This window comes from Ambystoma mexicanum, chromosome 11 (genome assembly GCF_040938575.1).
Source record: "Ambystoma mexicanum isolate Mex_15411 chromosome 11, UKY_AmexF1_1, whole genome shotgun sequence".
Classification (NCBI taxonomy): Eukaryota; Metazoa; Chordata; class Amphibia; order Caudata; family Ambystomatidae; genus Ambystoma; species Ambystoma mexicanum.
Genome location: NC_090934.1, coordinates 263,197,475 through 263,220,406, shown reverse-complemented (window position 1 = coordinate 263,220,406; position 22,932 = coordinate 263,197,475). Strand labels below are relative to the sequence as shown.

General features: G+C 48.8%; 1 protein-coding gene across 11 annotated transcripts in view; it reads right to left on the bottom strand.

Annotated features, from left to right (window-relative positions):
* EPB41 (erythrocyte membrane protein band 4.1) overlaps positions 1-22,932 on the bottom strand; it is a 2,030,480-nt gene that overhangs the window by 25,501 nt on the left and 1,982,047 nt on the right. For all 11 annotated transcript variants that reach the window (XM_069622988.1, XM_069622989.1, XM_069622987.1 and 8 more), the window contains one exon: positions 4,776-4,856. In XM_069622988.1, the coding sequence (XP_069479089.1) occupies positions 4,776-4,856 (81 nt within the window). The remainder of the gene's footprint in view (positions 1-4,775; positions 4,857-22,932) is intronic.

Here is a 22,932-nt window from a genome sequence, read left to right as displayed (position 1 = left end):
ACATGTACCCGTTATTCGACCAATGGCTCATCCATGCCAAGTCAAGGGAAGTGGCTGTCGGACACACAGAAAGGACCACCCAGCTGCTGACGGATCTGGGATTCTCAGTGAATTATCCAAAGTCCTGCTTGATTCCATCACAGAACGCACTGTTTCTGGGAGACAGGTTCAACACTGTCTCCTGCCTGGCATCACCCTCGGGGCAAAGGGTAGCAGCCATTCTTGGGAAGGTACAACGGCTGTTGTCACTGAAGCCCACCACAGTGCGGACCACCATGTTGCTGCTCGGCACAATGTCTTAGTGCATCTACCTTATTCGGCTCTGCAGGCTACAAATGCGACCTCTTCAGGAGTTCCTGGACGCTCGCTAGGTACAAGTGTCCGGAAGCTTTGCAGACAAGATCCCTCTTGACGAGGAGTTTCGTTGAGCGTTAAGGTGGTGGGGCATCCACTCCAAAGTCGCCCGGTTCACAGGGGTTCAGAACCCCCCCACACCAGGAGACGGTCACCACAGATGCTTCTCTGGTGCTACACTGCAGGTTCAGGTGTACCACATCGTCCACAAGTGGGTCAGACCCCAAATCGATCTGTTTGCGATGGTGGCGAACTCTAAATGCCAGAAAGTTGCCAGCAGGTTCGACCAGCCGAGGAGCATGGGGGACGCGCTCTTCTTCCCGTGGGAAGGACTGTTCCTATATGCCTTCCCTCGCTGCCACTCCTGCTGCGAGTCGTCAATCAACTCAAACAGTGCTGATACTCGTCGCCTCGGCGTTGCTGAGGCAGATTTGGTACCCAGAATTTCTCATCCTGTCGGCATCGCCTCCGGTCAAACTTCCAGTGGTCGCGGATCTGCTCACCAGAGAAGGAGGAGCAATCCTGCATCACGACCAAGGATCACTGAACTGGAGGGCTTGGCTCCTGCAGCCCAAGAGTTCGGAGGATACGAGTTGCAGGCAGACTGAAGGGAGGTCCTTGCCAAGGCCAGAGCATCATCGACTCTTGTGCTACGGGCACAAGTAGAAGCTTTCGCTACGTGGTGCCGGTTGCAGAAGATCAACCCTCTGAGGATCACGGCCCTGCAGGTTCTTCCATACTTGTTGTCCTTGGCCAAGGCAGGGCTGGCGCATGCCTCTATCAAGGTACATCTGGCGACTATCTCCCGCTACACCAGGTCAACAGGACGATCGTCTCTTTGGTCACACTGTCTAGTCAAGGAGTTCCTCAAAGGGCTGTTTCGATCTTTTCCGCCAGTGAAGGCTCCTGCCCCGGTGTGAGAACTCAAAGTGTTGCTGACGAGGCTCATGGGGGCCCCCTTTAAGCCTATGCATCAGGCCCCCTCAAGTTCCTCTCATGGAAAGCGGCTTTCCTCGTGGCCATCACCTCTGCCAGGAGGGTGGGTGAGATTCAGGCCCTATTATCCTGTAAACAGCCTTATCTGACTGTTCACGACACAACGGCGGTACTGCGGACGCACCCCTCTTTCATGCCAATGGTTCCATTGAAATTCCACCTCAACGAGTTGCCTGTGTTCTTTCCGAAACCTTTGCCATCGGCTGAAAGGACTTTGCACTAGCTGGAAGTGACTTGTGCTCTGAAGTTCTACGTGGCATGCATGAAGTGTTTCCGGAAGATGTCTTAACAGTTTGTGAACTTTGGTCCTGTGAACCATGGGAAGGCCATGTCCAAGACTTCCATCTCGAGGTGGTTCTCCGGCTGTATCACACACTGTCATCGGTTGGCAAACCGACCGCTGCCCGGCCGTTCTAGTGTCCAGTCCACCAGAGCGACTGCTGCAACAACGGCGTTCCTGTCTGGTGTGCCCCTTCTGGACATCTGCAGGACTGCTACGTGGAGGTCCACGCACACCTTCACAAGATTTTTCTGCATCAACAGGGATTCCAATAAGAGTCCAGGGTCGGCCAAACAGTGCTACGCAACCTGTTCGCTTGAAGGTGATCCTGTACCAGAGGTAACAGTAATTGCTTCTGTTGAGCCTTGCCACCTCCCGTGATTGTGTAATATTTTACTGCTATGTATTCTTTATTCATGAGCATATGAATCCATGACAGACCCCATGCTAGAGAAGGAACAAGTTACTTACCTGTAACTATTGTTCTCCAGCATGGGTCTGGCATGGATTCACATGTGAACCCTCCCTCCGTCCCCTCTGCGGCTCTTCTTGGGCATTCTGCCATTTCACATGCTTCCCAAATATGAAGATGGCTGCCAGAGGAGGGGCTTAGGGAGAGGGCAATCATTGGTTGGGCGCAGTATGGCCCAGAGTTCAGTAATTGGTTTGTAAGTGAAACTGTTTTTTCTTTTACCAAGAATTCCCGGCCTGATGACAGGGAATATTCATGAGCATGTGAATCCATGCCAGACCCATGCTGGAAACAATAGTTACAGGTAAGTAACTTGTTCCTTTCCCACTGATTCTCAAATATTTCTTGGACAATAACTCCAGATCCTCAGTAAAGTGCACTTTAAATCCTATGTTCCACTAGTGTTAAAGGTTGTGTGTTATTAAAAATGCCCCATTTGCTATTTACATTTCTTGTAAACACAAATGTAATATATATTCAGTTAAAAACGTTTGCACATTTTCTTTGTTTAGATTTGCACATCGACTTACTGTTAAATTCTTGAATATTAAACTTTCTATTTGTAAAATACAATGTTGGTTGCAAACCTTTTGCCACCACCTGAACAACAATATTTTCCATTGAGGAAGGGCTGTTGCTCACCATTTGGATTGATAATAAAATGTTGCACATTACCCACAAAAGGTTGGGGACCTCAGTCTAGGAGATATTGGCAAGGCACATACCACATAGATATTTGTCAATTTAAAATACTTTATAGCAAAGAAATGCCTCCTGAAGTATTAGAAATCCAGTAGATGTCCAATCAAAGCTGAATGGTTTGAGTCCTGACCTTTACTAATGATAGGGAGGAAGACTATGACAGCCTAGTACCCAGTCGTCAAAGTCCCAAAGATATATGGGAAGGGTTCCGAATATATACGAGTAATGTTAATACTGCATGATACGCAACTGATTACAATCTGTATGTATTTGTTCCAGCAGGTTACAACATATGGCAATTATTGATAATCCTGGAAATTGGCTATTTCTGTAAGGTATCCTGACCATGGTCTTTTACCAGCATCCTTAATTCAAACACACTGTATAGGTTTGATTTTTTTCGTTTTTTGTCATGCCGACATAAAATACACTTTAGCAAAAAAAGGATTGAAAAGATGTCAAAGCCTGAAAGCCTACGGTCCATTTCCATTTACCTGGGAACTGTCTTCTTTTACAGATTCCTACTTTACATGGATCAGGAACTTGTACTCCAGTTCATCAATGACCAAATCAAGGTTTGGTTTACTCCTATTGAAGGCATTCTTTAGAAAGTGGAAAAGTTCGCCATCTTTTGATGGTAAATGTTTTTGTGGGCTAGACGCTATAGAAGACAGTATAAACATTATGCTATTCTGTCCAGGACAAATGATTTTGCATAGGACTCTTCTACCGTTACTCTGTACGATTTACTTAAGGCAGTGTGGCCCAGTTCTGATGTTTTTAGCTATGTGCAACACAGCCTTCGTCTGCTAGCTTGTTGAAAATTATTTGGTGAAAGCTTTTAAAATAAGGGCAAACATCAGTGCTGGCAAAAACCACTGAATTTGGTGCTGATTTTGAAATGTTTAACTGATGTATTTAAATTGACTTAGTGTCCCACCTTGTTTGTTTGATACTGCTTTTATGGAAGATTCTACGAACTAAAGCTTATGTGATTTGAATATGGTTTTAATGCTTTGAGGCATAGCTCTTTTTCCATATAATACAACTTTAATAGACTTTTGAAAACTAATAAAATGGTGGCCAAACACGTTGGTTGGTTGCCTTTCTAATTGAATATTTCTGAATGCAGCTAAGATGCATGGGACATTTCGCTAAAGAATATTCCCATGCTTTCACAGGGAGCCTGAAGTAATAACAATTCTGTGAGTTCTGGCCAACAGATAATTCGGAGGTCACCCAAAGCAGCCATTTGGTCTCAAAGCCATAGCCAAGCATCTAACTGTAGCAAGGCCAGAAATGTCTAAATAGTTGAGGTTGCTTTAGTCATACGAATATCTGAACATCTAAGTCAGAGTGGCACATGAAAGACATACTAATATGTGATTGCATTTGATAGTGTAAACTTGGACACATGATAATGATGTAACCCACATGAAGCTCACACATGGCTATATGTGGAACCACATTTTGAGACTTTATGCCAGTTATCAAGTGCCAGGACAAGGGGCTCTTGAAAGGTTAAGAGCCAATGAAAGACGTTGAAAGAAGGCAAAAAACAATTCAAAATCATTAACATTCTAAGTGAAAGAAACTGTTAATGCTTTAATAACTGTTCAGAGACCACAGGTCACCAAACGGAACATGAACAGCCAATGCACTGCATTTGGCTTGTGGGACAATTGAGCAGTTCTACTGCCTTAAAAGTACAGCCTTTGAGCAACTCTAATTACATGTCCATCTCTTTCAATAAATATCACAGATGTGCTTTTGTGAAGGAAATTTGGTTTCTCTCTGGTTTAAAGTAAAAAGGCAAACCGGTATCAATTTTGAAAAAAAGAGATTTTTCTAAAGCCAAGCCAATAGCCGAAGGAATGTTTTTTTAAACTAGATCAGGAAATCATTTCAATATGCAGCATATCAAACTCTCTCCTCCAAAATGTATAGATCTTTCAACACTCATTATTTTACCTGATCATGATCAATATCGGAATCTCCAGTGATGACTATCCTTTTCTCAATCCGAGTTTCAGAAATACCACCTTTGACTGTCTAGGATGGGAGAACAGAGGTTACACTATTAAAATAACATACACAATGCCATGATGTTGAGGACAAAAAAATTAGTTACTTATCTGGAGCCCCCGCTCTCCATCATAGATCCACATGCTTTAGCTATTCCATGTTCCCTGTAATCTGGTTGGGAATACTTGGTCACCATTTGACAGCAGTTAAAACCAAAACACAGCATCACATTGCAGGCCTATCCACATCATTCCGAGCCACTCAATCTACAGCCAACAAGGTGGGCAGGCTGTATTCCCCTTACCCCTCCCAAAGGCATCTCATCTTCTATAAACACAAGATGCCCGAGTTTGATTTTGAGCCACAATAGGGATGCTGGAGAACTATAGTTATTGGTAAATAACTAGTTTCTTCTCCAGCATTACATCATTTATTGATATACACACTTTGAACAGATTTGAAAACTGTGCTCGTCTATCCGGCTAAAGGGCAAGGATAACTAGGGTAGGCAGGATGCTATGGGTCACCAGATTTAAAGCAGTTCTGTATCACAGCTCATCCAACCCTCACTTCTCATTGTGCTTGGACATCCAGGCAGTAGTGCCTGGTGAAGGTGAGCTGTGCAACCTGTTGGGGAGATTTTTCTTGGGTCCCAGCGTTCAGCCATGAATAGGTCAACCTGCTTGGCATCCAACCTACTTCTCAGGGTACGACGTTCTTTCATTGTCAGGCATTTCAAAAGCCTGCAGTTTAAACGTGTTTGACAGTTCATCACATTTTTTAGGGAGGTGAGAGGTGGGAAAGTGCACATAAGTGGTTGGGGGGGTTGGGTCTAGTTAAAAATAGGTGCAGGAGGGAGGATTGGGAGAGAACCAACCCATCCGCCAAAAAAGAAAAAATTAGATGAACTGTCAAACACGTTTAAATTGCAGGCTTTGAAATGCCTGACGATGACATGACATAGAACCCTTCTCAGAGTATCCCCATTCTCCTGGCTGAACAGTCTCATCAAACTCTTTGAAAGGAGCAGGGTGGATTAATCGCTCTGGTAAACATTTACAATAGACACAATAAGGGAAGGTCCACCCAACAGAATAATCAAAATATATTTTTTTATATAAAAAGTTGTGCAAAAAATGATATTGGAGGTACGTATGCCAGTTTCCAGGATTAAGCAGCTTTCAGAAGGGGGCCCTGACCATCATAACCATGTTTAGATATGTCTTACAAAGCCCAACAGGTGCTTTGGAGAGCCTAACGTGTTGTGGAGAGCCTAACAGGTCTCAGTGGAACCAAATCCCCTCATACAGAATGCACCATTATTCCCTTTAAAAAAAATATATATTTTAAATGTGTATTCAGAAGGTATACATGGAGTGACATCAAATTGTGGTTTCAAACAAACATTTCGAGGGACTTGCCCAAGGAACACAAAGATAGAGAAGCATCATTGTACAAACATATATCCAGCCGCATTCAAGTCACCCCAACCCCTCAATGATGTCACTGCTCTTAGTCTCAAGAGAAAAAAGAAAGAAAAACAATCCAACATAAAATAAGATAAGAGGTAATCCCAAAATGCAACAGTCCTTCTGAACATTTCTTTACTTTTTCTTCCTCCTTCCCACCCAAAATCCTCCCTTGTTCTCACCCCCCCACTCTCCTAGGGAACCAACCACATTTAAATAACAAAAAGAATTACGATAGCCAAATCCTAGAAAAAGACTATTACCATTGTGTTCTAGACTAAATCACTCTGATTACCTTTCAATGAAAAGAGTCAGGAACCCCAGAGGGCCTTTAGAAGTCACCTACTCACATACACCCAGCACAAAAAATCAAGGCAGTCAAAAATAAGCTTGTAATCGCACTAAGAAACAAAGCCTTCAAACATCTTACCCCACCCTTGGTGGACCATGCAAAGACCAGCAACCTCAGACGTTCATAGTAGGTCAAGAACGGGAGCCACTCCATTTCCCTTTCCCAATGTGACTCAGCTATATGAGTGGTATTAGTATACGACTTTCCATCATCAGACAGTCCAAAAAGGAGCAATAAAGAAGTCAAAGGCCTATCAATCCCATCCACGGCCAACACCCAGGCCAACACCTTCTTCCAAAATGTCTGTACCGCCGGACACTCCCACCAGACGTGCCAGTAAGTGCCAACATTTCCACACAAAGGACTAGTACCTGGAAACATCTTAGAGAGTCTGTCTATCGAGAATTGTCAATGTTGAAATAACGTGTAAACATGCATCTTGTAATATGTAGCCAAAGAAGTCAACCATACGTTGCGACACATAAATGGCACGGGATCCCTGCTCTCTGGAAGGGGAATATCACACACCCAGTGTTATCTAACCCTATGCGAGTATTCCGCACTAGCTCCCAATAAAGCAGAATAAAGCTTCGATATCAGGCCCCTAGAATTTACGTGGGAGTCAAGTACCTGTTCAAAAATCGTTAAGAGACGACTTAAAAGATTACTCCAAACACGGTCTGTAAGAACCCCCATCAGTTGTAAATACATAAAGTTAGACAGTGGACCCACACGCAACATCTCATCCAAAACGTGTTTGGTAAGAAAAGAGTCATTCTTCCATAATTGTCCCACTCGTGTCAGACCTTTCTCATAACATGATTGAAACCGGAGCGGTTCATGGATCTTTTCTCGTATCGGAGGGGCCCAAAGACAACCCAAAGGGGAAGGTCAGGTAGTTATTTCTTGCAACAGTGCAGTTTTCCTCCATAACGCCCAGAAGGTACCTAGAACAGAATGCTTCCTAACCCTCTGTGGGAGTCTAGTCTGAGGCACCCACAACCGTTTCCCTATCATAACTAGGGTCAAGGCATTGTCTAGGGCAACCCATTGTTTATCTCTAGAGCCCCGGAGGTGGTCCAATAATAATTACACAAATCCGGAAGGCCGACCCCACCCCTTGTCTTTCAATTGTATCAACGTATTATAAGCTATAGTGGCTTCACTGCATTCCACCAAAAATTATAAGGGGCTTTTTTCACCTTCACAAAAAATGTCTGAGGAACGTCTATTGGCAGAGCAAAGAACAAAAACAAGAAACAGGAAGGACATTCATTGTGATTGTGGTTAGATGGCCCACCCAAGAGTGATTTTCACACACAAAAACACTTCATGTGGACCACTATTTCTTGTGGAAACTTTCTATTATTTTTATGCCATTTAATGTGTGGCCTCAGTAGCTATTTCTTCCGGGGTAGCCTTCATGGCATGTGTAGGCTTCCGTCCTTAGGTCTGTCTATCTGATGGTGGGGGTAGTAGGGATCATGTCCATGGTGCTATGATGAGTTGGCTATTAGCCACCTGCTGATTGGTGATAGTTGTTACAGGTCAGTGTCTCGAAAAACATTGGGGCCACATTTCTAAGAGGAACTATTTCCCTTGGGTCGCAAGACCGTTATTCTTTTATTGACCTTCCAGGAAGTGTGTGGTGTGGGATGCTTTTACCCATGCATCCGAGCCCTACCTCAAAAACTGTGCAGTACTGGCATTGAAAACATCATGATGGCCAGAGCTTCCCAGAAAATGCCCAGGGAAATGCATGAAGAATAGGCTGCCACCCATTTTTGCCGATGTTATGGGCACAGAAGGGCACTGCCTAAAACCCCATTGGACTACCCACACAGTAGCCTGAAACCATTGGGAATGGCAATGCTGATTGCCAAGAGCAACCTAGAATTGTGGGGAATTCATTTTCTTAAATCCCAAAAATGGGTGCATTACCAGTACTCACCACTATCAGAAAGCTGGCGTTTTAAAACAACACCAGACTTTTTTTTTGTGTAAAACTGAATAAATGAACCCAAATCAGGCCAAAGAAAGACTTACTGAGGGGTGGATACAATGTAAAGTTATATTCTGAAGTGACTTGAAGGTTTATAACGAGACTGGCTGAGCTGTGGATTTCAGCAGTTTAAGTAAATTTGGACTGAAAGACACTAAAAATCTAAATGTTTAAAAGAAATGAGTGATCTACTTTTGAGTGTCACATAGGTTGCAATTGTTTAAATGTCATAGTTTTAAACTTAGAATCAGCATTCTAGCTGCATATGTAAAAATGGTTAGTTTTATTTGAATGCAGAAAACTGGGTAACTAAAAGTGACATTAGCTGGGGCCTGGCTTAAGGAACTGAATTCTGCCCACCAGCTACCCCTGACAGGAGTTGAGACTTGCACAACAGCTGTGTTCCCAGGCCTAGCTCCCTTTTGCTGTTCCCACCAAAAGGGATATGACACTTCTCTGATTGAATTACCTGGGCTCTGCAGGAAATTGAACAAAGCCCTGTCCTGACTCAGGCAAATGTTTTATTGGTGGGAGTCGTAAATGTGGCTTCCTCCTGGAAGGAAAGGGGAGGAGCACTGCCCGTGAGAGCAAGCTGGCTTGGCAGAACTGGAAAAACCAGAAATTCAACCTTGTGCTGGGGGGAAACCACACCCCTTTGGGGCCAGAACATAACTCTAAAAAGATGGATCATTCATAGAGCGGACTTGTGAAAATTTTATAAATGATACCATAATTCTTGTGATTTTTCTGCCCACATTTTAAGAGGTTTTTAGAACCGGTGGTATGATCTGGGGGCAAGCTAGCAGTTAAGAGGGTATTACTTAAAATGTATGCATGTTAAAAATCTGACACTTCATCAATTAATGTCCATACTCCTTGCGCACATGTGTGTAAATTTGGGTTAATGTCCGATATTGCAAAACCAGTTAAAAAGTGCAAATGTTGCCATTTCTCAATGCAAGCTCTCAGGAAGAGCAGATTTGGACAGGGTATACCTCCTGTGATATGTGATGGGTGCATGTAATTTTAAACAAATGTGTACCTGTGCAAATATGTCTTTTGGGTCAAAATATAGATTGTGTGTAATTTGACAGGGGTGGGTTCTCTGTATCATAAACAGACCTCATCATGATGACACTTCATTTCATTCCCCCAATCAAGGGGAAGAGGATGAAGTGGCCAATGACAAGTGGAGAGGGGTAGGGTCTAGAAAGCTAGCCTCTCCACCCACTTTCAAAACACATAAAAGCAGACAGTCAGGACAGATGGGGACATTCAATTCCATTTGCTGCAACACGCTCTGCCGGACCACACAACATCCAGAAGATACTAGATTCAACACTTAGACTTTAATACTCCAAAGAACTTGATTCAGAACTCAAAGCAAGGGCCTAAACCCACAAACTGAGAACTCTTCTCAGTGGGCCTCAGCATCCAGCAAACCTAACATCGATAGCAGCATCCAGGAGCCGTGCAGATCAGCGCTGGGTCCAGAGACAGCTGTGCAGAAAGATCAAGAGGCAGTGCTGTACCCAGAGAAAGCAGAGCAGTATCCAGAACCAGAGGCAGAGCAGAGCTGACCCAGGCCGCTGTTCGCAGAACCAGAGAGCTGACCCAGACCGCTGTGCGCAGAGACCGTCCGTGGCGAGTGAAGAAAACCTGACCAGATCCGTGGCGAGGCCCATTCTATTTCTAAATATATTGTGAGTACCTAGCAGAACTGTGCAGAACCAATCTCTTAGTTAAAATAATATAATTCAATCTATTTTAATCTAACCAGACCTGTCTCCTGTCATCTGTCATTTGCAAAGCTGTCACCTGTTATTTTCTAGTTGCTAGCTGTAACTTGTCACTTTGAACTTTTAAAATTTCAAATCTGAAAAACGACCTTTACCATATCACTTATATCTCCGTGGCCGTTTGTCTTAGAGACTTGCAGTAACTTTCCTCTGAAAGCTGGGAATCTTGGCTTTTCAACGAACCTGGAACCGCATTCCTATTCCCTATACTTTTGCCGCAATCGCGAAAAACGCACTTGCGAATTTTACCGCGATTTGCAAATTTCTCCACGTGTGAAAACAGCAGCTTCCTTGCTTTCATTTGCCAAAAATTCGTTTAACCTGCCAATCATTCCTAGAACATTGCTAAAGTAAGCCTGAACTAATTTAAACCAACTAATCCTCAACCTGAACCTCCTGAAGGGAATTAAAAGCATTTTCAGCATATTTCTCACTGCATTGTCACCATACTAAAAGCATTTTGAGCCTGTGTAAAACTCATATCTATTCTCCTCTAAGCTTGCTGGGAAACTGGAACTCTATATTACATTGTGATTGTATACCTGAACTGTGTGCTCTTCCTTCCATCTCCTTACATTGTATAGGGGGGGTGAATTGCCACAAAGGGAAAGTGATTACCTTGTCTTTTGTGAAACCATATCAGTTTATCTTCTATACTGCATTTCATTCATTCAACCTTGCATTTCCTTGAACCCTATAAAGCATTCTCTACCACATTATTCTTCTGTCCCTAGTTACAAGTGTGCTACCTTATCCATTTCATGTCAACTCCTTAGTGATTATAAAGAAGTGTGCTAGTGCCAGATTCTCCGTTGTTAATCTTTATCATATCAGATTAAGTGTGATATTCAATTATTAATTTATTATAAAGTGTGATATATATATATATTGTTTAAATTCTCAAATAAACCTTTTAACTTGCAAAACAGAACTACTTCTTGGCTCAGTGGGGTCAGGGGGATTCCAAGAGAGGGGTGTTATATAGGGTTAGTCATCCAGAACGCATGAACTGGACATAAAGATATATCAATAAGGGTTTCCATTCAGTATCCCAGACTAGGCATTGACTTAGCTGTAGTGTTGAATTGAATCCTCTTACAGTGGGCCCCAAGTCGTAGATCACTTGCTTAATTTTATAAAAATGTGTGCAGTCACATAAGTATATATGTATGCGAAGGGGTATAGTTCACCGGAATTGATAAAACCTTGTCTGTTGTTGGGGGCTCCTAGTTGGCTATTTTGACAGTTCTGGGTTTAATGTCCAGCATTATTTTTTGTTGGTCTGGTTTCTAGATCATAACCACTCTATTCTTGTTCGACTATAGGAGTCCGGAGAACAGCAGTTTTTAGGAGGATCCTTCCTCCATTAGAGAAATTTAATTTCTTAATGTTAGCGCAGCAGTTTTTTTTTGGAATATCTAAAAGTTTAAAAGGTCGAACTGTTTCGACGATACTTGGTGGTCATCTTCCTAAGGACCGGTTATTCAAGCCTGTCTGCATAAGATCAGGGTTTCGGAGAGATCGGGGGAACCGTCACCCCATCTGCCTTCAGCACAGCTATAGTTGTTGGACGCTGTGTGCCTTGGATGGTTATTCGGGCGGGAAGGGTTCATCTGGAGTTTTCCGAAGTATTCCGGAGGGGCTCCACTTCCATGGGAACGCGGGACGCTATGGCTTGCGCTCTGTATGTCTGTGCCCAAGAGTGAATCACATTTGACCATCTCACCCAATCTGACTTAATAGCTGCCCATCAGGGAGGATAATTAGCACTGTACAACTGTGCCAAATCCCTAGAAAGAGTGATCCCAAGATAACCAAGACCACCTCTTTGCAAACAAAAACCATTCTAGGCTACCCATCTAGAAAGCGCAGGTGAGGGATCTGTCAGAGGCAACACCTCAGATTTCCCATAGTTCAATTAAAAACTGAACAAGCTCTGTATGCCCCTAGTGCCTTTGACAAACATATCAAGGAGTTTCTGTCTTTGTAACATACATCAGTACATCATCAGCAAAAAGTGACAATTTATATTCCCTCCCCAGAATTACATCTGAAAGTGGCTCCAGAGTCATAGCAAAAAGGGTGCCTCTCTGCAGGGGAAAGAAATCAGACGAAAGACTGTGCACCGTCACCTGCACCCTTGGGGTCTTGTACAGAGCCATACCACCCTCACACCATTGAGAACCAAACCCCAATTTAGCCAAGACCACCCTAAGAAAAGGCCACTCGATTCGGTGGAAGGCCTTTTCTGCGTTTTCTGCGTGGAAAGAAACTAGAAACGGGTCCTCATCTGAAGGCTCAATAGAAGCTATTAAATCGAGTGTCTTCCGAATGATATCTGCCCGCTGCCAACCTCGCACAAAACCTACCTGGACGCTATGAACCAAAGATGGCAATAAACTTCCCAGGCTCTCCGCTAGGACAATGGAATACATCTTTGCATCTACATTCAAAAGAGAAATAGGCCACAACCAAGCCCATCTTTGCCCCCTTTTGGGATCACAAAAATCCTAGCATGAGTAAAAGAATCTGGTACCAGTTCCCCGTACATTATGCAATAAAAGAGTGAGGAGAAAAATGGGGCTAACAAAGGGCCAAGCCTCTTATAAAATGCTCCTGTGTACCTGTCAGGGCCCAGGGCCGATCCCAACTTCATCCTTGCAATAGCTTGCAAGACTTCTTGAGGTTCTATCAGAGCGTCCAAGGAGGCCCCACACCCTGGAAAGGTGAGCATCTTTAAGAGATTGTGTAGTTACTGCCTCCCTGCCCTCCCACCCCCCTCATTGGCCCGTTTCACCCCCCATCTGCAACGTGGCCCTAGGCCATGTGTTCGCTACCTTGCCTCAGCCACTTGAGATTCTTGGCATGGGGTAAGGTTGATGGCCCCTTGCCTGCTGTCCCTGTGCAGGTATTTTATATTTATTTTAGTTAGTTTGGCCCATGTTCCCTGTGTCCCTCCCCCAACCCTCTTCATTGTTGACGGTGTGTAGTTGCCGCCCCCAGCCCGTGATTGATCACTGGTGCCCCCATAAGTCATCACTCTAGGGCAGACCCACTGCCTGTAGCAGCTCCCTGCGGCTAAGGGCCAAGAGGCAAGGGGAAGCTCCTAATAAAGCAGCTCCAGACCGTGTCTGAAGGTGGCAGCAGGGGAAGCAAGAAACCAGCAGCCGTTAACCGGCAGCAACTGGCAAGGTGAGAACAGTGGGGACAGCCATCACTGTTCGTCATTAAACTACCCCACTATAGTGATTATGAAAACGTACTTAGTGATACAGTGGGAGACAATGATTTGGGTTTATCTTATGTTGTTGTATGGAATAGAGATTGCCTTTTTTTAGCACATTTGTAGTAGGAAAAAAAAAGAATTTTGTAATTATAAGTGAATTTTGTCATGTCAGTATTGATTTTATTTTGTAAAGGTTTGATAACCAAATACAAATAAAAAATAAAAAATGAAACTACCCCACTATTCATATTAGCCGATAACCTTCATATTTATTTTCCCACCAACAACACTTTACATAGCACACTGCTCTAGTTCACCCACTGTTGCACGCTAGACAGCTTTCGAAAAAAAAACAAATCTAGCTGTGTTTTCATTGACTGCTATACTTTGAAACTTATGTCCTTCTCCCACTATGCGGGAAATTTGTATTTAGGTGTGCGCTCATTGCCTGCTATACTTTGAAACTTAGGCCTTTTTCCCCAATAGCCAGGAAACTCAAATCTAGGTGTGTTTTTATTGACTGCTATGATATGATATTTAGGCCTCTCTCTCACTATCCAGGAAACTCAAATCTGGGTGTGTTTTTATTGACTGCTATACTTTGAAACTTAGGCCTTCTCCCACTATCCGGGAAATTCATATTTAGGTGTGGCTCCCTAACTGCTGTATTCGGACACCAGGCCCACTACCTTCTAACCAGAGAAGACAACCGTAGGGGGATCTCAGTCTCAACCAAACTGAAGCTCAGGTCAGGTTCTTTCTCTCCCCTCCCATCCAGCCAACCTCCGAGTGAATTGCTCTCATTGTTGGGACTAAGAACTCAGACCCCTTGCCACTTCAGTCCACCTTACAAAGGAAAGTGGAACACAAGGGTACTGTCTCGCCATGTGGGTAACACCTCAGACACGAGTCTATCGAGATAGCCAGATGCCCCTACAATAACCCTAGAATCCTTTCAATCCTGGGACTTCCGCCTTACTCTGCCCCCAAAACAACCTAGCTGTAGGGTAAGGACTCCCCAGTCACTCTTCCTACGGCAGCCTTCCCACCTTTATCCGATTACCACCCCACATATGAAGCCACAAGATCTCCCAGAATACACTTATACCTAAAATCACAAACGCAAGGAAGCCAAGAAACGTCACAATCCCAACTCCGCAAGGTGCTGGACGTTGGCTACTGCCCCTGTGACCTAACTCAAACAAACTTCTAAACCAACTTACTCCTAAGGATCGCAATATGTCACAATACAGAACAGGATAACGCCAGAGAAACGTAATTACCCAAAGGGCACTGAAGGTACAGTGAACAGGGTGAAGCCCTAACAGGCTAACAGGGTAATTCATAGAAAATCGCACAAAAGTGGCGCACGCGACTGGCGCACAGCATGCCCGTGCGAATGTCTGCGCCAGCCGCGTGCGCTAAAATCGATTTCCGCGCACAGCGTATTCATGGATTTTCGCATCCAAAACCAGCCGTGGCGCAGCGTGGCGCAGCGACCCTGCAGCAACGCCAGTTACGCCCGCAAGAACGCCCTTGCGCAATGAAAAGCCTTCAAATCCCCAAATCATCGCAAAGGGCTGCGCTAACCCTGGACCAGTACACAGGGCTGGCAAACAGCAAACTTCAAGCGGGGAACGTGTATAACAGGGGTTCGTGGGAAGTATCACACGCGATTCCAGCAGGGTACGTGGGAAGTTCCACTCGCGATTTCAGCAGGGTATGTGTATTTCAGGGGTGCGCGGGAAGTTCCACACGCGATTGGCCCCGTGCGAGCAGGGTACATGTATTCCAGGGGTGCGCGGGAAGTGCCACACGCGATTTCAGCAAGGCATGTGTATTTCATGGGTGCGCGGGAAGTTCCACACGCGATTGGCCCCGTGCGAGCAGGGTACGTGTATTCCAGGGGTGCACGGGAAGTTCCACACGCGATTACAGCAGGGTACGTGTATTTCAGGGGAGCGAGGGAAGTTCCACACGCGATTGGCCCCGTGCGAGCAGGGTACGTGTATTTCAGGGGTGCGTGGGAAGTTCCACACGCGATTGTCCCCGTGCGAGCAGGGTACATGTATTTCAGGGGTGCGCGGGAAGTTCCACACGCGATTTCAGCAGGGTACGTGTATTTCAGGGGTTCTGGGGAGTACTACACGTGAATTGGCCGTGTGGGTCCTCCCAGGTGTTCGCTCTACAACCTCCACGGCCCCTGCAGGCAGCCCACACCACGGGGGACTACCCTGCACCCATGCTCATGTCCCGCACGCAGCCCATCCACCATGGGCATGCCCCCCAGCCAACCCACATGTCACCTTGCACTACTGATCAACAATGCATGTCTCCCACCACCCCCACCCCCCAGCAGTGCAGGGGCAGCCACCACCAGGCCCCCACCCATGTCCACCACCACCCCCACCCCCCAGGGGCAGATTCCACCAGGGCCCCACTCATATCTACCACCACCCCCATCCCCAGCCACCAGGGGCAGCCTCCACCAGGCCCCCACTCATGTCTCCCACCACCCCCAACCCCCAGCAGTGCAGGGGAAGCCTCCACCAGGCCCCACCCATGTCTACCACCACCCCCACCCCCCAGCCACCAGGGGTAGATTCCACCAGGCACCCACTCAGGTCTCCCACCACCCCCACTCCCCAGCAGTGCAGGGGCAGCATCCAACAGGCCCCCACTCATGTCCCCTATTACCCCCACCCCCCAGCAGTGCAGGGGCAGCCTCCAACAGGCCCCCACTCATGTCCCCTATTACCCCCACCCCCCAGCAGTGCAGGGGCAGCCTCCACCAGGCCCCCACCCATGTCTACCACCACCCCCACCCCCCAGCCACCAGGGGCAGATACCATCAGGCCCCCACTCATGTCTCCCACCACCCCCACCCCCCAGCAGTGCAGGGGCAGCCTCCACCAGGCCCCCACTCATGTCTCCCACCACCCCCACCCCCCAGCCACCAGGCCCTCACCCATGTCTACCACCACCCCCACCGCCCAGCCACCAGGGGCAGATACCATCAGGCCCCCACTCATGTCTTCCACCACCCCCACCCCCCAGCAGTGCAGGGGCAGCCTCCAACAGGCCCCCACTCATGTCCCCTATTACCCCCACCCCCCAGCAGTGCAGGGGCAGCCTCCACCAGGCCCCCACCCATGTCTACCACCACCCCCACCCCCCAGGGGCAGATACCATCAGGCCCCCACTCATGTCTTCCACCACCCCCACCCCCAGCAGTGCAGGGGCAGCCTCCACCAGGCCCCCACCCATGTCTACCACCACCCCCACCCCCCAGCTACCAGGGGCAGATTCCACCAGGCCCCCACTCATGTCTACCACCCCCCACCCTCAGCCACCAGGTGCAGCCTCCACCAGGCCCCCATTCATTTCTCCCACCACCCCCACCCCCCAGGGGCAGATACCATCAGGCCCCCACTCACGTCTCCCACCACCCCCACCACCCAGCAGTGCAGGGGCAGCCTCCAACAGGCCCCCACTCATGTCTCCCACCACCCCCACCCCCCGGCCACCAGGGGCAGATACCATCAGGCCCCCAACTCATGCCTCCCACCACCCCCACCCCCCAGCAGTGCAGGGGCAGCCTCCAACAGGCCCCCACTCATGTCTCCCACCACCCCCTGCCACCCCCTGCTGCCCCTGGTAGCTGGGGGGTGGGGGTGCAGGGGGACATGAGTGGGGGCCTGGTGGAGGCTGCCCCTGGTGGCTGGGGGGTGGGGGTGCAGGGGGACATGAGTGGGGGCCTGGTGGAGGCTGCCCCTGGTGGCTGGGGAGTGGGGGTGCAGGGGGACATGAGTCGGGGCCTGGTGGAGGGTGCCCCTGTACTGCGGGGGGTGGGGGTAATAGGGGACATGAGTGGGGGCCTGGTGGACGCTGCCCCTGCACTGTCCGGGGGTGGGGGTGGTGGGAGACATGGGTGGGGGCCTGGTGGAGGGTGCCCCTGGTGGCTGGGGGTGGGGGTGCAGGGGGACATGAGTGGGGGCCTGTTGGAGGCTGCCCCTGCACTGCTGGGGGGTGGGGGTGGTGGGAGACATGAGTGGGGGCCTGGTGGAGGCTGCCCCTGCACTGCTGGGGGGTGGGGGTGGTGGGAGACATGAGTGGGGGCCTGGTGGAGGCTGCCCCTGGTGGCTGGGGGGTGGGGGTGGTGGTAGACATGGGTGGGGGCCTGGTGGAGGCTGCCCCTGCACTGCTGGGGGGTGGGGGTGGTGGGAGACATGAGTGGGGGCCTGGTGGAGGCTGCCCCTGGTGGCTGGGGGGTGGGGGTGCAGGGGGACATGAGTGGGGACCTGGTGGAGGCTGCCCCTGGGGGGTGGGGGGTGGGGGTGCAGGGGGACATGAGTGGGGGCCTGGTGGAGGGTGCCCCTGCACTGCGGGGGGGTGGGGGTAATAGGGGACATGAGTGGGGGCCTGGTGGAGGCTGCCCCTGCACTGCTGGGGGTGGGGGTGGTGGGAGACATGGTTGGGGGCCTGGTGGACGCTGCCCCTGCAATGCTCGGGGGTGGGGGTGGTGGGAGACATGGGTGGGGGCCTGGTGGAGGCTGCCCCTGGGGGGTGGGGGTGCAGGGGGACATGAGTGGGGGCCTGTTGGAGGCTGCCCCTGCACTGCTGGGGGGTGGGGGTGGTGGGAGACATGAGTGGGGGCCTGGTGGAGGCTGCCCCTGCACTGCTGGGGGGTGGGGGTGGTGGGAGACATGAGTGGGGGCCTGATGGTATCTGCCCCTGGTGGCTGGGGGGTGGGGGTGGTGGGAGACATGAGTGGGGGCCTGGTGGAGGCTGCCCCTGGTGGCTGGGGGTGGTGGTAGACATGAGTGGGGGCCTGGTGGAATCTGCCCCTGGTGGCTGGGGGTAGACATGGGTGGGGGCCTGGTGGAGGCTGCCCCTGCACTGCTGGGGGGTGGGGGTGGTGGGAGACATGAGTGGGGGCCTGATGGTATCTGCCCCTGGTGGCTGGGGGTGGTGGTAGACATGGGTGGGGGCCTGGTGGAGGCTGCCCCTGCACTGCTGGGGGGTGGGGGTAATAGGGGACATGAGTGGGGGCCTGTTGGAGGCTGCCCCTGCACTGCTGGGGGGTGGGGGTAATAGGGGACATGAGTGGGGGCCTGGTGGAGGCTGCCCCTGGTGGCTGGGGGGTGGGGGTGCAGGGGGACATGAGTGGGGGCCTGGTGGAGGCTGCCCCTGATGGCTGGGGGTACAGGGGGACATGAGTGGGGGCCTGGTGGAGGATGCCCCTGGTGGCTGGGGGGGTGGGGGTGGTGGTAGACATGGGTGGGGGCCTGGTGGAGGCTGCCCCTGCACTGCTGGGGGTGGAGGTGGTGGTAGACATGGGTGGGGGCCTGGTGGAGGCTTCCCCTGCACTGATGGGGGGTGGGGGTGGTGGGAGACATGAGTGGGGGCCTGTTGGAGGTTGCCCCTGCACTGCTGGGGGGTGGGGGTGGTGGGAGACATGAGTGGGGACCTGGTGGAGGCTGCCCCTGGTGGCTGGTGGTATACATGGGTGGGGGCCTGGTGGAGGCTGCCCCTGCACTTCTGGGGGGTGGTGGTAGACATGGGTGGGGGCCTGGTGGAGGCTGCCCCTGGGGGGTGGGGGTGCAGGGGAACATGAGTGGGGGCCTGGTGGAGGCTGCCCCTGGTGGCTGGGGGGTGGGGGTGGTGGGAGACATGTGTTGGTGATCAGTGGTGCAAGGTGACATGTGGGTTGGCTGGTGGGCATGGCCATGGTGGATGGGTTGCCTGTGGGACATGAGCAGGGGTGCAGGGTAGTACCCTGTGGTGTGGGCTGCCTGCAGGGGCCGTGGAGGGTGTAGAGGGAACACCTGGGGGGACCCACATGGCCATATCACGTGTAGCATTCCCCTGCAACACCGAAATACACGTACCCAGCCAGATCGCGTGTGAAACTTCCCGCGTACCCCTGGAATCCACGTACCCAGCAAAATCGCATGTTGAACTTCCCGCGCACCCCTGTAATCCACGTGCCCGGCCAAATTGCGTGTGAACTTCGCGCGCACCCCTGAAATCCACATACCCAGCCAAATCGCGTGTTGGACTTCACGCGCACCCCTGAAATACACGTACCCGGCCAAATCGCGTGTGGAACTTCCCGCGCACCCCTGAAATCTACGTACACAGCCAAATTGCGTGTTGGACTTCATGCGCACCCCTGGAATCCACGTACCCAGCCAAATCGCGTGTGGAACTTCCCGCGTACCCCTGTAATCCACGTACCCAGCCAAATCGCGTGTGGAACTTCCCGCGCACCCCTGGAATCCACGTACCCAGCCAATTCGCGTGTGAAACTTCCCGCACACCCCGAAATACACGCACACGTTATTTTTCAGTCAGCGGGTGTCCGTGTTTGTGGGTACCCCTTTGCACGTCATTTGTCCTGGAGGGCCACAGTATTGGACATTCATCATAGATGTATATAGGTGCTATTTGTTGGCGCACATTTTTTACAGGCGCAGGGACGCTACCGCCTGCTTTCTTGTGGCGGTCGTGTTTGTGCATGTGCGCTGGTTTGACCATGCGCTGTTTTGCCCTATTCGATTCCATGAATACGTGTTGTAGGCGAGCGTGTGGGCGCTCCGCGCACTTGCACCCTGTACTTCCCCTGTGACGCCCACATTTTGGCAAGTTGTTCCCCATTCCGAGTGTTACGCCCCGTGTTCCGCCTACTTTTGTAGCGTGCGCCGCGCTATGTGCGATTTTCGCTGTGGCCTGTGCAATTTTCGCTGTGACCTGGCGCACGCCGTTAGATGGCCTGTGCGTGACTTGCTGCACGTGACTCTGTGAAGCAATAACATTAAGCTTCCGACCCAACTCTAACGATTCGGATCGTCGGGGGTAACAGTGGATTCTTGGAGCCTGCAAGTGCAAGTAAGTTAACGGGACCATGCCTTTCACGGGTTTGGGGGGAGACAATGGCCATATGTTGCCTCGAGGGCGCGCACGCATTTTCTTTGCATCTTTCTTTCATTTTTTGCTATCACATCATGTATGCGCGCGCGTTCCTTTTTCTTGCGTTGCACTTTGCCGGTTTGTTTATTTGCCGGTTCTATGTGCTGTATCAGAGCCCCTGTAGGCGTCTGGATTCATGCCTGTCCTATGCACTTCAACATATATAGTGTTCCAATGGGCCCTTTCCCATCGGCTGTATGTTGTACACAGCCCTTTCATATCTCGCTTTTACCGATTAAAAGGAGAGCAGCATGTGCTTTGATTCACCTACTACACACTTTTTAGTGATGGCCGCTTTCTCAATCTTTACAGCACATCACTTCTTACAGTGGCTCTGCCGGGGAAGAATATGGTTTGTCTGCCCTCAATATAACCTACAATTCAAAAATCCCTTTGCAGTGAATATGGTCAGTACATGGCTTATAGCCCTTTTATAATCCATGTGAGTGGACACTTTGCCATACCAAACAGTGCATGCCGTGTAGCCTTGCATGTATTTTAAAAACAATTTGAATGACTAGCTTTGCCATATTTCTTTTTATCTGGCCTGTGGACGTCCTAGACTTTGATTAGCTTGTTAGTAGTATATTAACATCTAAGAATGCCTTGTCATCTAAGAACAAAATTACAATTATTCTATATCTCTGTGTGTTGTTTGATGTCTACTAAAATCTGCAACTTTATGTATCTACATTTGGTATAAATGGATTACCTCTGTTGTCTTTGGGGTTCTTTTAGGAGACGTGGTGATTAAAGCTGGCTGTCTCCTAGTACTAGAGCACATGGCAGTGATGTGGGTTTGACCTTGGTTCATGAATTTGTTTCTCCATAGGTCTCTCTTGTGAACCATCCTGCATTGGCGCTAGAAAACGGGGTAAAGTATTAACCCTGTGGCAGAAACACGGTGACAATTAACAAGGATCACTGTATATTTCTCCTTCCCTCTCTTCATCCCCCTCCCCCTTGTTTTAGAAGACTGTCCTGATGAAAGTGGTTACACCAAAAATACACCACTGAAACCGGTAGACAGTGGTTGTCACATGATGGAGAACTAAAATATTTTCTACCTCACCATGAACAACTCCATATATGTCTTTTATATATTCTGTTTTGTAGCCTCATGCCCGGCCCTATTATTTAACACTCTACTGGACAGGGCTATCTATGTTGGTTACATGTTAATGTTCATGTGTCTTCTTTGGAAAGTTGGCCTATCCCTACTCGGGAGAATCTGCTGTATCTAAAAACCTACATTACGGCAGCACAACAGCATTGGGTCAAGTCTTTCTCTTTTAAATAACTTTTGTTTTTGGTTTTGATTTTAAATGTAAAGTCACCCTGGGAAGTACGGTGCTGTCTATGGGATAGTAAAAGTAATATGTACCCACAATAGACAGCCTAGACTAGTGATTTTGTATATGTGATTCCAGTCCAAGGTGTAAACTTTACTTTTACACACTTTTGCTAGGGGATTTATAGTGACCTAGGACATGAAGGAGTTTAACAACCTTGATGTTGTTACTGTTTTTCAAAAATGACTTCTCTTTCATTTCTTTTACTGTCCTCGTTTTTGTAAGCGGCACATCAGCGCTTCCTAAGGAAAGTTTTCCTTAACTAGAGGGATGCATCAGGGATATACAGTTATTCCCCCTATCCTGCTGTCTTTAGAAATTGACCCTGCATCTCCTCGGCCACTATTTTTCGTGTAGCGCCTCTGGTATGTTCGTAATGGGATTCTCATACTGCCTTTACTAATAGCATACAGTTGTGTGATGCCCTCCTTTACTGTGTTACACATGACACCAGAGAAAAACAGGAGAAGGAATAAACCAAATGCAATCACACTACATGTCTCATCCATTATACATAATAACAACCGCGGAACACACCCCCACAAACACGGTGGCTAACAGAACAAACGTCATAAGAAGAGAAAAGTCTCTATACCCAACACCGTACCTCACGACTGACCACCCACTAGAACAACTCAATACCACCAATGAAGCTAGACGCACCAATAACATACTGGCACCATGCAGAAAAAGAAAAGAAACAACTAGAAGGAATAAGACCAAAATTGACGCCCTCACTCCACATATCACAAAAATGTGGGGACAACTCCATCAAAATATACAAGACAAACCGGAAGAAATCAAGAACGCAATACGTAATTTAGCACACCTTCTAGACGATGTAACAGACCCTACCGCACAACCATTACACCCTGAGAGCAACTTGGAAGCAGACCAATGCGACAACCACGAGACAAAGCCGATATTAAAA